At 38.4% G+C, this 17,712-nt stretch overlaps 1 protein-coding gene across 1 annotated transcript; it reads left to right on the top strand.

The window, feature by feature from the left end:
- The first annotated feature begins 8,773 nt into the window (after nt 1-8,773).
- On the top strand, nt 8,774-14,801 carry ADRB1 (adrenoceptor beta 1). Its single transcript, XM_032225998.1, has one exon. It carries the CDS (start codon nt 8,969-8,971, stop codon nt 10,268-10,270), a length of 1,302 nt encoding a protein of 433 aa, XP_032081889.1. The 5' UTR covers nt 8,774-8,968; the 3' UTR covers nt 10,271-14,801.
- Nucleotides 14,802-17,712: the final 2,911 nt, after the last annotated feature.

Raw genomic sequence — 17,712 nt, 5'->3', positions numbered from 1 at the left:
AATGTGGATTCTTCTGCTGGCAGTCCAGTCTCTTAACCATGACCCCACACGGCCCTTCAAATGGTTATGTAATCATGTTGAAATCATCAAGAGTTTAAAGTATCTCATATGTATCACATACTTGGGATTCTTGCAAGAAGATTCACAACTTGTGCTATGTTTTGTATTTTAAATGAGTTTTGGGGAAAGGACAAACAAGGGACAGAACCATAGGAAAGCTAAGATATGCAACCTTGTTATGGTCTTATACACGGAAAGAAAAATTTGTATGGGATTCTTTTCAATCTCATTTTGATCAATTTGCTATAAACGTCTCCTCAAGGGTAGAATTAGTTACATATTTTTTCAATTAAATTGCATTAGATAAATTTATTACATTTTAGATTTTTTGCTTTTGGATTGCTTTGTTTCATTTTCTACCTAATACTTAATCTGCATCGTTATTCTACACCATTCATAAACTATTGTAGCATTTTATTGCTAAGATTATGCATATGCTCATTCTCACTTTTGAAAAGCTAAAGTCTGAATGGTTAACAATATTATTGAACTAGGCTGATGGATAAGCAGTTTTATAACCACAGATATACTGTTTATAGTAAATCTGATCTATAATATTTTTGTGCTATGATATTATATGGTCACACATTTAGGCAGATAGAAACATTTTCAGGCAAAGAAAGTCATTTGACTCATATCTTTGAGTTCCTCTTTTCTGAAGATGTATTTAAAGGATATATGGTCTTAAAAAACTGAACCTGGTGCATAATTTCCAGGCTTGAGTATCTTAAATGGTGTAATCCTTATGATTATAAATGTAATGTGCAAAAGAAATCTGGCTATTGTTGTTATTCACTGGCAAACATGAACTTTGGATAATACTATTATGGTTATAAATACATAAACAGACAAAGAAAGATTGATGCCAGTTCTGATGTGTTCATTCCTAGTGGCCTCGGGATGGATTACTGGGTCAAGGTCAAATTTCATGAAGACATTTTTAAAAGAAAAAAGCAGACTTTATTAAGGTCTGGCAAAGCAAAAGCTTAGCCGAGCAGGTGCACTGATTTAAACCTTGGCTCAATGTCTTAGAAGCCATCTTTTCAGCTACTCTGTTGGTCTCTGTTTGAAGAAATAAATGAGATGTTGACAGGTTCATTTTTCACTGTGAAATTTTTGTTGTTGGCTTGGGATTTGATGTACTTATTTGTTTTGTTGCTTTGTGTACCAGAGGGATTTCACTTTAATCAGTTTGGGAGTCGGTAAGCAACTTGAAATAAATCTTTCAGTTCCTTCCTACGTGCTCTTTGAGGGCCTCTTGCATGTTATCATCCAGTGACAGCCTTGGGGGGTCCACAACCATTTGAAGGAGATTTAAAGTTGTGTTTACAGAAACAGGCAAGGATGAACTTGGGTTCCAAACTCTTTTTGTTAAGACAGGTCTATCAACAACATGCTTTTGTGAATAGAAACTTCAGAGAAGCAGATTTTGGTTAAATATTAGACAAACTTCCTAAAGAAAACTCAACAATGAAAACTGATTAAGAACTAAGAGATCTGAAAGTATTTAAAGAGGTAGTAGCAATTGGTTGAACCTGCAATTTCTACACTTTGCATTGCAAAGCTAGCTTCAAGGTTTGAATTTAAGAATCTCCCCAAACATGTTCACCTTCATGGTAGAATCTACCGTGATGGAGAGATTTACAGTAAGCATAGGGAGATTTCCAAGTGCAGTTGCTACTCACAAATACATGAGAAACAATACAGCATTAAGACCTTCTGCTTGTGTAAGGTCAATATTAGAAATTCCCCATGTGTTTTGATAAATAAAAGCATGGTAGTTCCTGGGTCCACATGCTATATCTGCTTGTTCTTTTAAAGAAAATACAATTTTCTCTCAATGAGCCTTCACAAGTCCACTGCCTTGGTGCATATTTTCAAGATGTATGCATGTATATATGCATGTATGTAAGGAGGGAGGGAGGGAGGGAGGAGAAAGAGATTCAAGTAATCTTCTCCCGGTAGTCAATTTCACAAGGCAATTTGATTAGTCAATGTCATCTTAATTCCATGTAGCCTCTTTTTATATACATTTTTCCCTAGAAGCATGCTGCAAATAAAACTAATAGCACCATTATACTTGGCAGTGCGGTGAAGATGTGATTACAGTAATAAAAACAGGGAAAAAGAGTATTGGGGGAGATATATAATCAGATAATAAATGGGATTTGTGTTCAATGTGGAGAGGCTGATACACTGACAAGATGCAACAAACCCTAGGATTTGGTACTACTATCTCATTCATATTATTTACGAATATGTCATATATTATTATATTCTCAGTCATATATGAATTCTGTGCTAATATGACATTTTAATTCCTTCATATAAAAAGTTTAGAATAGTGGAATTAGGCACCAGAAATTAATGGTAAGATTATACCATTATTAATGGATGTACCCAATTAGAAGATATAACCTTGTAAACCCTATTATTTTTCATTAAAACATAAAAACTCTGGATGATTCTCAATAATGGAGATGTCTAGATGAATGCAAGGTTAAACATATAGACATACAGTGAGCTCTAATTAAAAATAACATAAAAGACTATTACACACACAAATATATATTTGGTAACCCAGAGTTGTATCTTCATTCTCTAATCTGATACATATTTGGATACATATATGCCAAAAAGTGTTTGTCAGTAGGATGCATGCCTGTTTGTGTACAGGATGGGTAGGAGCCCATACTTGTATAGGACCAAACACAACGGCAACACATAACATGAAAAGATATAGCCCAGCACTCTAACGTTGCCAAAATGTGTGGCTGACACCTGTTGCTTCCAGTTTAGCTAGTATAATCCCATAATCCTCTTCCATGTTTGGTGCATGCCATCATATTCCTTACTTACATATTTTAACAAACAGATTTTTCAGACAGGAAATTTTCTCCAGATTAAAGTTTATTGCAAGATCCTTATGGGAAATCTATAAGAATTTTTGTGGGGGAAACAATGAGTACTATGGTGATATAATACAGTGAAACTCAAGACAATCTTTATTGTGTTTAATTCTGTTCTTCTGTTTTGTTTTTTTCCATTTGTAATAATTTAAATTCAGAGCTCCTTCTTATATCCTTTACAGAAAATATCCTCTTGACTTCAAAGCAGTCTGTTTTTGTTTTGTGTTTGCAAAAGGTAGTATCTGTTTTACCTTATTGTATGATGTGACAAGCTAATGTTTCACATTTCATATCTAGCTAAAATGACAAGTGTTCCAGATGGATATTAACAAACAAGTAATTTTGGCTGATGAAATTAACAGTGTGTGTTTGTGTCACTTGCCAAAAAGTAAATAGCCTGCACAATTTTTTAATGTTATTAGACACAAAAAAGTCTTGCAGAACCTAAATGAGTTAAGAAATTGGTCTCAACTTTTATAGAATAGAATCTACTTCATCTGAGGCATCTAATGCAATGGGCTGCAAAGTACAAAAGCTTCTACATGCATTCTTCAATTACTACCCTTCCAAGCAACTCCTATAGCGCACTACCAGCACCATCAAAGTATGTACGTACTAGTAAAATCATTTCATCTATGTGAAAATTTATCATTGTATGTGCAGCTTTCTCAAGGCTTGTTTCAGTTGTAGAACAAAAATTGGAGATTTCAGAATAATCAGATTCACGTGTAATGCTAAGTCATGGTTTCTTTCATTATAATTTATTGAATAAAACATAGCTGCTTGGCGTAACAAATACACCAATCACTAATCCACAATGAATACACAAGTTCATGGCTTAAAAAATGTTTGAAGCTTACCAATAGTGTTCCATCTCATAAATCATCAATGGCTGACTTGGTAAATGCCGTTATTATGTCTTGGGCTAAAACAGGGTCTCAGGGTTCTATTGTTAATCACACATTAAGGGGCTTCCAAACTATACAGCATTATAATGGTCCTTCTGTTAACACACTGTGCCTAAAATTGCTATAGTGGCAGGATAACTGTTATTATACCACTTACAGTGCTAGTTTTATAAACTATAAAGATTTTCAGAGTTCAATGGAGGGCTATATTTCACATTTGTAGGAGACTATTGAAGCTGTAAAAAGGAATGGAAGGCCATATTATGCATAATATGGATGAGGCAAAATTAGGGAAGGGAGTTTGGAGGGTTTCTGTTTCCTAACTATGATACGCCTATATTAGGGTTTACATTATCATTTTTATGTATTTTCCACCTCAAAATGACAAAAAATTAGGTTACTCATTTTCAGTCAGAAGACACTCCGAGGGCCACAAAGGGACTCAAATAGAAATGACTACTTCATTTAGAAGGTTCATAAGGGAGAACAGATAAAGCAGACATTCAAATTCTCTTGCCAGAAAGGCAGAACAGATTTCTGAATCCAGACAGCAATGCAGATCTTTCTTGTAAATAGATTCTTTGTGGGCTAGATCTTATCATTTTCTTTTGCTCTCTTTCATCACAAAGAGACACTCAAGTGATCTCAGATAAAACAGGACGCCAAAGATCACCAGATTATTGGGGAAGAGGTTTGTGAGAGAACAAGAAGTCAGTGAGGTTAAATCAAAGCTCAGGTGTGATTGCAGTGATTGTAGTCACTCTGGTCTGGGAAATCCTAAACTTGGAAAGTGGATCCAGCATATTCCAACAACATCAGAGGTTCTCTGTCCAGAAGAGTGCATGCTAGGAAAAGCTAAAATCCTGGGCAGAATCCTCCAATTGTAGGCCTACAGTTGAGGACTCAAGACTAAGGAAAATGCATACAATAAATATGAGAAGGGAATTATTGTTTTATTTTATTATTTATCCATCCATCCATCCATTTGCCATAGATAAAATGGAAACATTAGTACCATTGTACAACATTAACATTTCAAAAATGAATAACAACTTTATGATACTTTGAACAGGGATCTTAGAAATGCTTGCTAATATTGTAATCTTGGTTGGTGCTTTTGTGATGTAGAGTACGTAAACCTGAAGGCTATTACTTTCCTGTCTGAGTTGTTATGTGGTGTGAATAAGACTGACATGATTTTAGGGTTTCTTAAACTAGAAAAGCAGATAAATATATTTAAAATAACTAATCTTGTTTTTTCTAACCTGTCACCCTCCTATGCGCCTATGCTTGGCCTGCTTCTCAGCCACTGGAAAATCCCTCCAAAGATTTCTGGAAGTTGTGATGCTGACACATCTGGAGATGCATTCAACTGGAGAAGAGGCACTATACAGTGCCTTATATTAATAAACCCTAAATAATATATTGCTATTTAAGCCCACTATAATGTAGAAATTAGAATGTTAGATAAGTATCAAATATCTTATTATTTCATATATAATTTTTACATATGCTTTTTCAGCTCATGCAATCCCCAAAGTGTTCTCACATATCTAATCAACCTATCCAATAAAAAAAAACTAATACTCAAAAATCAACAGCATCATAAGCCATTCTAAAAAGTACAAATCTAAATCAATCTTTCTGAAAAACAGAAAGGACAAATGAATCATTTCTGTCATGAGATTTTAGAATCTAAGCCAGATTTCTTGAACCTGGTGTCCTCCAGATGTGTGGAAATACTGCCAGAAGTAACAGCCAGGATGCCTGTGGAGGAAACAGTTCGTCATTCAGGCCTGTGATGCCTATTCCCTTCCCCAAGCAACATGTGAATAACCCTCCTCCTTTATCTCCTTTCTCATCTTGACACCAAGAACTTAAGAGAGATGTGGTCGTGAGAAGGACTCACATTTTTAAGCAGTCAGTTTGAATTACCTGAAGCCATGAATTCTTGGATTCATTTTTTCTTCTACTGAGAATTGCACAGCAGACAAAAACTGTATTTCCTGCCCACCTCAGATAGAGGCACAGTTCAGATTTTCATCCTAACCTTAATAACATTTGACCTTCCAAAAGGGGCCCTGGGATAGGATCAGTTATGTTCCCTTTTCCTCATACTGTATATAGTTTACTTTTTTAAAATAAAGAAAACAAGCATGGTACCCAGTCCAGCTTGGCTTGGTAGCAGACAAAGAATTAAAGACCCCTTGCCTTTCATTAGGATTCTGAGCCAGATGGAGAAATAATCTTCGTGTTGTGTGCAGTGTTTCAATCCTAGTAATTAAAAGCATCCACTCAGATATTATTTGCTCCAGGAGAAAAACTGCCACCGGTGCTAATGTTAGCTGTTATCCTGGAATAAACAGGAATCTGGAAGAGGGAGCAGTATTATTATTGAGGCCACAATGTGGAAAGAATAATTTAAACAAATATTTTTTGGTATCATGATCTCTGTTTTTGTATTTCTCTTTCTTGCTACTTCTTTTAAAGAAATAAACCATGGGAACTATAGTCACACATTTCATTTACTTTGGCTCTCAGCCATCTGTATTCACTTGGAAAGGGGAAAGTTAGAAGAGCAGGATACTGGGAATTTTGGATGGCAGTGAAATTAAGGAGGCATCTACACAGAACAATTAATTCATTATTAACATATCAGCCTGGTGTACATTCACGTTCTATTCACCTGTAATTCTATCATTCTGAGGGTGTTCTAACCGAGGCTGATGAAAAAAATAATATATTGTGACATTTTCGTCGTTTGCTAATGATTAGTTTATACATTGGATATAGCCATAAAGTGGGGAACCCTTGTTTATTAAATAATGCACAACTGATTGTATTTTTGCAATGTAGCAAATTATAAATCAAGGGTTACAGAGACAAAGTCTGCATTTCTACATATTGAGCCATATTTATAGATCTGTAAATATGGTTGCTGTCTAGGCTAGAAAAAACAAAATTCTGACTACAATTTTTTTTTACTTGACATCTCTCTTTCTCTCCCCCCCCCCAATAACTTCTGTATGTACACTGCCACTGAGGCATATACTTTTTACATTATTTTGTGGGGTGCCTTGAGGACACTTGGTATAAAATTAAAAGAGTAGCATGTGAAATGGGCAAGAAATTAAGCCAAGGGCACTGTATTTCTAGGAGGCTAGTTGCGTGCAAAGAAAGAGGAAGTGAGATGCAGCTATGCCGATTCATGCACCAGAATACTGCTTCCTAACAGGCTTAAATTGGCTACATCCTCTTTCTCCCACTCCACTGTTATACACTGTACTATTAACACATAATTTAATCTTTACATTTACTCTCTTGCTTATCATATGTAGAAAATTATTATCTTCAGGTTATGTCTCTTTTATTCATTTATGAAATCCTTGTGCTATCATAAGCCACATGGGTTGGCCAGAAGACAAAGTGAAGAAAACATGATCTTTCCACCACATGGTGCAAAACTTTATAGTAAACAACTTGGAACCTAATTCTATGGAAGATAAGGATATGAATGGCTACCAATCAGTTAAAGCAATAGCCTAGGACTAGGGAGATCTAGGTTCAAGTTATTTAACCGTAACTAGTAATTTTGGAGCCAATTACTATCCAGGCTGCTTTGCAATAATCTGTTATCAAGGATCAAAATCAAAAGAGACCAGCATTAAAAATGTCTTGATCTTAGAAGGAAGGGCAGGACACATGCCTAAGAAATAAATAAGCAATAGTGATTTACATTTCTTCTATCCTATGTGTGGACTTCCTGTACAGCAGCTGGCTGTACATGGCTTCTGTGCATGGCTTCTGTGCATGGAATGGAGAAGGCCATTGTCCTTTCAACTGCCTCAGGAATTAAATGTTTGTGACAGCCAGTTTCAAATCTAAAACTAAAACTGCTGGCAAAAGTAAGGGCAGAGGATATGGAGAAAATTCCTTTCATCTCCAACACACCTGTTAGAAGATTTTTTTTAAAAAAGAGTAAACACAGCGTTGTTTCTGAATAGAAACACCCCCCTCCCCAATTCACCGTTCCATCATCGTTGATTGGCAAGCAAGAAACAACCCAACACACAGTTTTGGAGCTTTCCACAACTCTTAAGACTGCTTTCCAAGAACTGATCTGGAAGACGTGAAAGTTGATGTTTGGCACTTCAGTCCAGAAAAAAAATAGCGGAACGTGAAGATGATGATCCGGGGCAGTATTGAAAACGAGTCGCCTCTCCAGACCCGCAAACACAACACCAACCAACTCACCGCTGTAGTGCCTGGAAAGAACGGCCACATTTCCCCCCACTGAGAGTCACGCGCGGGTTAGGAAGAGGCAGCGGCAACTTTGAACGCCCTTGCCTTCGTCCACTCTCGACACCCTACCCCTCCCACGCCACCCCTCCTTCGCCCCCTTTCTCGCTATTCTCTTACGGAGCGCAGCCAGAGACGGCGGGAAAAGCGACAGCGTGTTGCGGCTCGTCTAGTTTCAGCAAGGCGCAAAAAGCTGATTAATGCGCCCTGCCTAGACAGGAGGACAGATCCGCAGGAGCAGAAGATGCCCCAAGGACACTCCACGCCCCTTCCCGAGAGCCGCAGCCTTTCAACGCCGCCCCACCTACGGGACCTTCCTCCGTGGGAAGCCAGACGGCAGGCAGACCCTTTCCACGCCCCTCGGGACAAGGCTTCCCTCTGAACTCCCTAACCCGCCGCTCAGTCTCGGACAGGAGGGGCGGGGTGGAGGGGAGACACCGCTCGAAGGGCTCCCCGGGAACTCGGCGGGGGTCGTCAGCTCCTTGAGAGCGGCGGGGCCAACTCCTCTCCGAGAAGGGCGTCCCGCGGCTCTGCCCCCTGGCGAGTCCCGCTCCGGAGGTAACGAGGTGGCTGCTATTCCGGCCGCCCATTGGTTGCTGAGCGCCTGACGCGCGGGCCGCGGGGCGGTGTCCTGGACGCCGGAGCCCGCCGGAGAAGCGCTCGCAAACATGCTGCAGCCTCGAAGCAAGTCGGTCGCCGTTCCGACGGCGCTAGCGTGGAGAGGGACCCGCTTCGCCTTCATGCCTCCAGCCTGGATGCCCTAAGCTGGCCCCTTTGCCTCGCTGCACAGCCATGGGAGAAGGATGGCCCTTCTTAGAGGATCGCCCTCCCAACCGAACGAACTTGACGGCTCAGGCTGGCCTGAGATCCCTCAACTTCTCCGCTGACTTGGATCTACCTGGCAGCTTGAAAACGGAGGAGTTGTCCCAGCAGTGGGTGGTGGGCATGAGCCTCCTGATGTCTTTGATGGTGACCTTCATTGTGGTGGGCAACGGTCTGGTGATAGCGGCCATTGGGAGGACACAACGGCTGCAAACCCTCACCAACGTCTTCATCACCTCCCTGGCTTGTGCTGACTTGGTGATGGGATCCGTGGTGGTGTCCTTTGGTGCCACCCTAGTAGTGCGAGGCTCTTGGCTCTGGGGCTCCTTCCTATGTGAATGCTGGATTTCGGTGGACGTCTTGTGTGTGACAGCAAGCATAGAGACCTTGTGCGTCATTGCAATTGACCGTTATTTGGCCATTACTTCGCCCTTCCGCTACCAGAGCCTCATGACCAAGAGACGTGCCAAGATCACCGTCTGTGTTGTCTGGGCCATTTCTGCCTTGGTGTCCTTTTTGCCCATCATGATGCATTGGTGGAGAGATAAAGAACCTGAGGCTCGGCATTGCTACGACACCCCCAGCTGCTGTGACTTTGTCACCAACAGGGCATATGCTATTGCATCCTCTGTCATCTCTTTCTACATCCCTCTTTTTGTTATGATTTTTGTCTATATTAGAGTCTACAGAGAAGCCAAGGAGCAGATGAAGAAGATTGATAGGTGTGAAGGCAGGTTCTACAATAGTCACCAGCAGCACCAGCCTCCAGTCCACCAGCACCTGCCTATCTTGGGTAATGGTCAAACTAATAGAAGAAAAACATCCCGGATTCTAGCTGTAAGGGAACAAAAAGCTCTTAAAACTTTGGGCATCATCATGGGAGTTTTTACTCTTTGTTGGCTACCGTTTTTCCTGGTCAATATAGTCAAAGTCTTTAATAGAGGTCTTGTACCAGACCAGCTCTTTGTATTCTTCAACTGGTTGGGCTACGCCAACTCTGCCTTCAATCCCATCATTTACTGCAGGAGTCCTGATTTTCGTAAGGCCTTCAAAAGGATGTTGTGCTGTCCTAGAAAAGCAGACCGGAGGTTGCATGCCAGCACTGTAGAGTTCTCTCATTACCCTGGAGGTTTCATCAGTACCCTGGGAACTACAGCTCCATGCACTCTTGGAGGGACGTGGTCTGATTACAATGGTGGTATGCAGGATGGAAGTGACTCCAGCTTGGAGGAAGGGAACACTAAAATCTCCTATTCAGAGTCCAAGGTATAAAGGGCATGTGGTGAGTGGGATAAAAGAAAAGGGAGGGTATGTTGCATACTATGAAGCAAGAAAGGGATATAAAACAATAGATAGGACGTGGAGGTGGGACCCTTCAAGCAACACATCGTGAGACTGGCTAATACTCAAAACTCCAGACTGACTTTTCTCAGTTGAAAGAAGATATTATTTATCTGAAGTACAAAGTAGGTGAACTTGTATACAGCATACCTCTTATCCAAATGGAAGGAAACAGAAGAGTGACTGACCACTGGGTGGAAAAAAAGGAAACCATTCATTTCCCAAGTCATTTGGATTATTATGTTTGGATTGTATGCTGCAAAGGTGGCGGTGGGGAGGTTAGGTAAGTAGGGAGTGGTGTCCCAGGAAAGGAACAAAAGCAAGTTGCAAGGAATTTGTAAAAGGAATGTTTCAGGAAAAGTTGAATTTGTAGCAAGCGTTCAGCCAAACATTAATGGAAAAGCAAGGCAGGGCTCTCCTGATACTGAAGGAAATAGGAAGAAGCCCTTGGCTGACAGTTTAATTTTAGAGCTAGAGATAACGCCCTTAGTTGTTTTTACTATTATTGGGTGTGTCAGTAGCACAAGTAGCCTTTTTTTTGGTTTGCTTTTAATTTATTCAATCCTTGAAAGGAAAAGAAGAAGTGCTGGCCACCTGTTTACCTTTCCTGAGATATGTGTGAATTTCAGGCAGGAAACAACTTTAGAAACCATGCTTAAAGTCTCTTTTTGGAATAAGCCATTGAAACATTTTCTAAGGAGTTTTGTTACATAGTCTGATTATCCAATGCATGTTTAGTCGGAAGCGAGTTTGATGAAACTTGTTCCCGTATACAGTTAAGTGCTCATTAGCTTGTAGCCTTGAAAACCTACATGCTCCTTAATATCCAAGAAGATCCATCAGAAATACTGCAAATGGAGAGTATTTTGTTTTGATCCAATTTCTCTTGGGTCTGGTCCTTTCTCCCAGTGATGTCAGGGGTGAGAGACCATCACTTTTCTTATCATATGAGACATCAGCAGTAAGGCTATAAAACATCTACCTCAAGCTGTGCATATTGTACAGGGAAAATGTGTTTATATTAAACAGCTTAATTATGTATTGCTAGTTAAGGGTTTTTTAAAAAAATAAAAATAGAGTCAGGAGTATCTCAATAGACAAATTGTTCACATTGAAAAATGGAAGAGAAAATTTGGCTACAAGCACCAGAAATATGACTGCACATTTGAAAAGAATGAGAGATTCCCCCCCCTCTTTTTTTGCACAGTATTAACAAAGTTCTCTCTGTAAGTCTCTCTTTCTCTCTCACACACACACACAAACACACACATTCTTATAGACAAACCCACTGGAAAACAAAGTAGATTCCAATTTAACATCTACTGCTGTCTGATGATTATTTTTTTAAACAATATTATGTGATTTAATGGAGGTACTGTAAGTATGTTCATACCCAAGAGTTTCTATTAGTAACTTCTCTAACTCCCAGAAAATCATGTGAACCTTTTGTGAATTTAGTGCTTCATTGTCTTTCTCCATTTTTACTTCTGTGCACACAAATGTGTGTCTGTGTGTCTGTGTGTCTGTGTATGCGAGGGACTGTATGCACATGCATTTTATATTGTATTTATATTCTTTGGGTGCCGTTTACTACTGTATGTCATTGGTCTATGTGCAATAAAAAACACTGCAGCACAAGCAAGTGTATTTACAATGTGTCTTTAAAAGTGCAGGAATTATATCCATTTTTTTATTTAAAATGGTTACTGTTTTTCTGGAAATATAGATCATGTTACCAATACAGTTGAACTTAATGGCTTTTCCTGACATAATTGTCTTTTTAAAAAATATGCTTGCTGTACCAAATAAGGCAGCATTCCTGTTACACTGAAGACTGTTGACTTCTCCTGAAATTCCAGGGCTAAAAGCAAATCATTTCCAGCTTGCCTATAATTACATTAGCTACTTTTTTTATAGGTTCCTTTTATCAATTTAATTTAGTCTGATAAGAATAAAAACTGAACAAGACGACTGGAGATTGTGCATAAACAGTGTGGATTTCATTTGAGAACTATTAGGAAGGAGAGATTAACTGTGCTTTGAGATCCACAAGCCATATATTGTTTGCGTACAATAAATCATACAGATATCTAGTGATGCACTTGAGCTACATGATAATCCATAATAAGATTTTAAATCAGTCCAGAATAAGGACTTTTCTAACTGCTTTACTGCAGTGCCTCTTTTGAAAAGTTGCAATACAATAGAACATAAATCACAGTTAAAATAGGAAGCAAATCAGTTGAGAAAGACAAACTAATTATTGTGAAGTTTCTTAATTTATTTCCACTTGTTTGTCTATTTTTAAATAGAAGCTGGTGATAGTTTCAGAGTGTTATTTAACCTTAGATCTCATGATACTAAGAAACTCTCCCCTCAAAAATGAATCCATTGCCATCAGAATTTCAAGTTCATTAGTGAGTGAACGTCAGCTTTACTAGCAATGTGGTCACCATGTTTAATGAACATTTTGAATAGACTAGTTTGATTATCTTGCAATTTCAGATACTTATTCATTGATACTGTTCCTGACAGGACTTCTCCACCTTCTTTAACAGTAAAGCAGCAGAAATTCAAATGAAATTGTATGCTATTAGAAAGCATTGCCACCTAAATGGTCTCATGGCTATTAACTATCTAGAGAAAATATTTCCAGAGAAAAGAAATAGAAGCTGGCCTATCATCAGCTGATTGTTGCCTTGAATTCATGATCTGGAGTAATCTGTTGAGTTCTAGACAATGTTGAATACGTTTCAGTAAAACTATACAGCACACCAGTCAGGATAAAAGAATTGCTTGTGCTTTTAAACTATGATTGGTTTGACTTTGAAAGACGGGTTAAAAAAAACATTGGATCAATAGTGCAGTTTATTTTAAAAAGCAGAATGCTGCCTACTGCATTAGCCTTCCCCAGGCTGCTACTCCCTAATAGCATTGGGATAAGAATTCCCAATCAGAAGAGCTAATAAGAATTCTGCCTGAAAAGTCTAGAATTTGTCATGACAGCATGCTGGAAAATAATTGGTGTGGAGAAGGCTGGTTTAAAAGATTTCCAAACAGTACACTATGAGTATGATTATTAGAGATGTCCTTGGTGCTGTCCACTTCTTATAATAGATGGCCCTTGGTTCCATTATTTTTGTTGGTTCCATTTTAGTCTTGATTTTCCTCTGGATAGCCTTAAGTATTCTTAAGTCTTCCATTATATTAGGAACATATTATGCTATGTATAAGTTGTGTTGGAGCTCTGAGCTTTGTCTAATGCTTCTTGGCATGGGTTTATATGCTGCTTTCAGTTTCATTCAATGTTGAAATTAAAATATGGGGAGGAGGGAGGGAAGGAAACTGATAGAACTGAAGTGATTTTTATTGATAATAATGGGCCATGAAAGAAAAAGGGAAGATTATTGTCAACATATTCAAAAATGTCTTTTTTCTGACTGAAGAATGGTATATCAGCTCCATGTACTAATTATATCAGGGTTTGAGGGAAGCAGTCTACAGGGTATGGTGTTCATCAGTTGCCTTGGACTATTTTAAATGTACTAAATAATCTGGGCCGTACTCAGCAGTGGCTGAGTACCACAGTGCCACGGATAGAGCTTAACGCATTTCAACGTTTGGCTCTGGAATTTGTCTTCAGTGCCAGGCTGAAGTCGCTTGTGTGGACTACAAAGTTTTGGAATGCTATGATATTCACACAACACTTGCAGGCAAATACACAAAATTGGTCCAGAGAAATAGGTTTTGGTAACTATGGAAACTGCACTGGCAAAATGCCAATGAAGCGTGTTTTTTGCTGATATATAGAATGTGATTAATGATAATAAAAGCTTTCCCAGTTTTTTCATGTACTTTGATAAGAAGCAATGCAAATATGCATACATTTGATACATCTATTGAAACTTATGTCCATAGATTTACCATAGATGACATGGCCAAAAAGAAAGTCTTTGTTCACTGAGGAACCTTCCATCTTTTTCAAGTATTGGCTGAAGTATACAGTTCAACGTTTGAAAGCCAAATAATTAGTATTGACAGAATTGTTGTGAGGGGTAAAATTCCATGAAATCAAAAGTATTCATTTTATATTGCTGGCAGGACACTTTAGTTACGTTGAAGCTTGAGTTTGGAGCTGTTGATGCATAGGGCCCCATAGTTCTACATGGTGTGGTTTGGAGACCAATTTTTCTACCCAACTGAGTCGTTCATCTTAAATTGCGGCAGGCTTTCAGAACTGAGAGGAGTATTTTGGGATGAAACCAGATGTAGGAAACCAAAAGACCACTGTGCATGAGTGAAAGAATCTCTCCCTTCATTTAGACTTGGATGGTTGTAATGTCATTTCCATTGCAGAAAGCTCTGAAAAGATTATAATATAGGTAAGGAAATATTGTTTACCCATAATATTTCTGTATCTGTAGAAAAATTAATTTATAATCAGATATCATCCATACCAAAATAAAGCTTTTTCCACAGTTATTTTGGGTTCTCTGCTTGTTTACATGTGATGCATTTTTGCACTGTATTAACACCATTTTTAACAGCAAATTCAGCTGTCCAGGAAGGGAGTATGACACAAATCTGCAACACAATCACAGATCGCAATGAAGAAATGCACTTTGTTGGAAGGCGCATCAGAAATTTATTGCTTTCTGAATAGAAACAGGGGAAGTTGCTTATCCCAGGGGTGTATCTACCGACTCTCCATTGTTTTAGACCTAATGATGTCTGGAGTTCAATAAGGATTTTTCAACCAAGCTATCGTCCTGTCCTTGTGTGTATTTTGTGGTTAGGCTTTTCCCTATGTGAAAGTTTTTCACATACAGGTGATATGGAAATATTTCCAGATATGTAATATCACTTAGCAATAGCAATAGCAGTGGACTTATATACCGCTTCATAGGGCTTTCAGCCCTCTCTAAGCGGTTTACAGAGAGTCAGCATATTGCCCCCAACAATCTGGGTCCTCATTTTACCCACCTCGGAAGGATGGAAGGCTGAGTCAACCCTGAGCCGGTGAGATTTGAACAGCCGAACTGCAGAACTGCAGTCAGCTGAAGTAGCCTGCAGTGCTGCATTTAACCACTGCACCACCTCGGCTCTTCTTATAAGTCCTACACTTGGCCTCAAAAATGACTTACTGGAACTATAGCATGAACTATATGCAGATCAAAGTGCATGTTCTTTTATAAGATAATTATTAAGTGAATAATTCATGTTCATAGAAAAGCTTTCAGTTTTCACAGACTTCATGGTCGTTCTGCTGGAGTGGTCATTCTACCACTTCACATTGCTTTTACAACCCTCTCTAAGCAGTTTACAGAGTCAGCATATTGCCCCCAACAATCTGGGTCCATGTTTGCACTGACTTAAGCATAGCTTGGTGTTTAGCTATGTGCTTCGAGTCAACAGAAATGCTGAACACCAAGTGGCCTGAACTAGATGTCTTTCATTAACCCTGATGTCCTACAGATCTATTGTGTAATATTTTCTTCTTCACAGCACTGTAGAGATGATGCTTAATTAGAAAAGTCACCATTCAAGGCAGCTATTAAGCTCTTTTCATCATCATGTTAATGTTACATGGTTTCCTTCCCTTTCCCTTGCTTAGATACTTACGTGGAATTTGTTTATCATCCATTTGAGAACAAGGAAGTATAAAAGCACCAGAAATTAATTTCCATGCAAAGCCATATCACATCCACCATTATGGAGTCTGTAAAAATCTGGCCTTGCATTTGTCTAAGGATGCCCAATATGAACAACATTGGGTGAAGGTGGGTCACTTGTCATTTAAGTAAAATATGTGCTTTGCTGTGATGGAGAATTATTTAAATCAGCATTGGGGAAATTGAGGCTCTCCAGACATTGTTGAACTACTGTGTAATTCCCAGAAATCTCATGCAGCATGCTGGGAATTTGTAAGTCAGGGACACCTACAAGACCATTAAATGTCCCACCCTTGGTGCTACTTCTGACTGTAATTCCTCAGTACTAAATCTAAATTCTTGAAAGTTTGCATTTAGTTTATTAAGTTTCCAAATGACTCATGAATATTAATACTATTACTCTATTCAGTCAGTTCAATATATGAGTTACAGTGGATTAATTGATTAATGGTGCAATCCAAAAAATGTAACAGAAATGGAATATAGTATGGCATGGAACGTCTTTACTTTGAACTTGAAGGTTTTTTTAGGTACTTATGTCATGTTGGACTAAATTTCATTGAATGCATTCCGGGCTATAGGGCTTTTTTAAAACATGGTATTCAAGTTCACTTCTTAATAAGGTCATTTTAATTTATCAAATATACAACCTGGCTCTGGTAAATACAATTCTGGTGTATTAACAGAAAATTCCACCCACGGAGAAAGTATATGATGGCAAGAAGTAATTCTGTTTTGTTTTTTTTACTTTTTGGAATCCCTGATTTTGTTGAATATAGATTTGTGCACAATTTCAGCAAAAATGCTGAAATGGATACAAAATTTGGTAAAGTGTGATTATGAGTATGCATTTACCAATCTGATTCACCTATATTCTGAAATTCTGTCACACTGTTAATTTTTCATCCATCATAATATCTATCTGCATGGACAGTTTCCCAGTCAGCTAACGATATAACTTGCATCCAAACTAATATTGAATTAATCAGATTTATATAATCTATTGTGTAAAAAACCATTTGTTCCAAACCAAAGGTTAATGCAGATATTAATAAATAGCATGTTGCTACAATAATATAGAGTGTACACCATTCATGGAAAAAAAATAACTTAATCTTCTACAGTGGCTATTACAGTGGGTGACCTAAAATTCAGTTGTTGACTTGGCCATGAGGTTCACTGGTTTAACTCAAGCTATGCATTAGCTAGCAATCTTTCCCTACCTTATTAGGCTGATGTTGCTGTGAAGGAAAAAAAAATGTGAAAGGCAACTATAGAGCATTATTTTTTTGAAAATAAATGTGTAATAAATCCTCATTTCCTAAACCCCTGAACACGTTCAAGGAGTTTTCACTGATATTCTAGCAAACATGCATCATTTCCTTTCTCCCTGTTGCTAATTCATCATGATGAACTAATTTATACATCAAGATGAATCCAGTTTAGCTATGAGCTTGTTGAACACTTTTTGATAAACTCAGCCCTGGCTTCTGAATAAGAAAAAAAAAGTGACTTAATGTAATGACATTCTTTGAGTTTATTTTAAACTTAAACATTTTGTTTATAACCTACTCAAAGATTCAGAATGGCCATTAACAAATTTAAACTGTGAATCTGTATCTTTTAAAATGCTTATCTGCAAAATGCAGCCCACTAGCTGTTGCTAAGATGATTCACAGCACAATCCTATGGAGGTTTCGT

The sequence above is a fragment of the Thamnophis elegans genome, chromosome 10 (assembly GCF_009769535.1).
Source record: "Thamnophis elegans isolate rThaEle1 chromosome 10, rThaEle1.pri, whole genome shotgun sequence".
In the NCBI taxonomy this organism is placed as follows: domain Eukaryota; kingdom Metazoa; phylum Chordata; class Lepidosauria; order Squamata; family Colubridae; genus Thamnophis; species Thamnophis elegans.
Note: the sequence above shows the minus strand (reverse complement) of the source record. Positions and strands in the feature narration are given on the sequence as shown.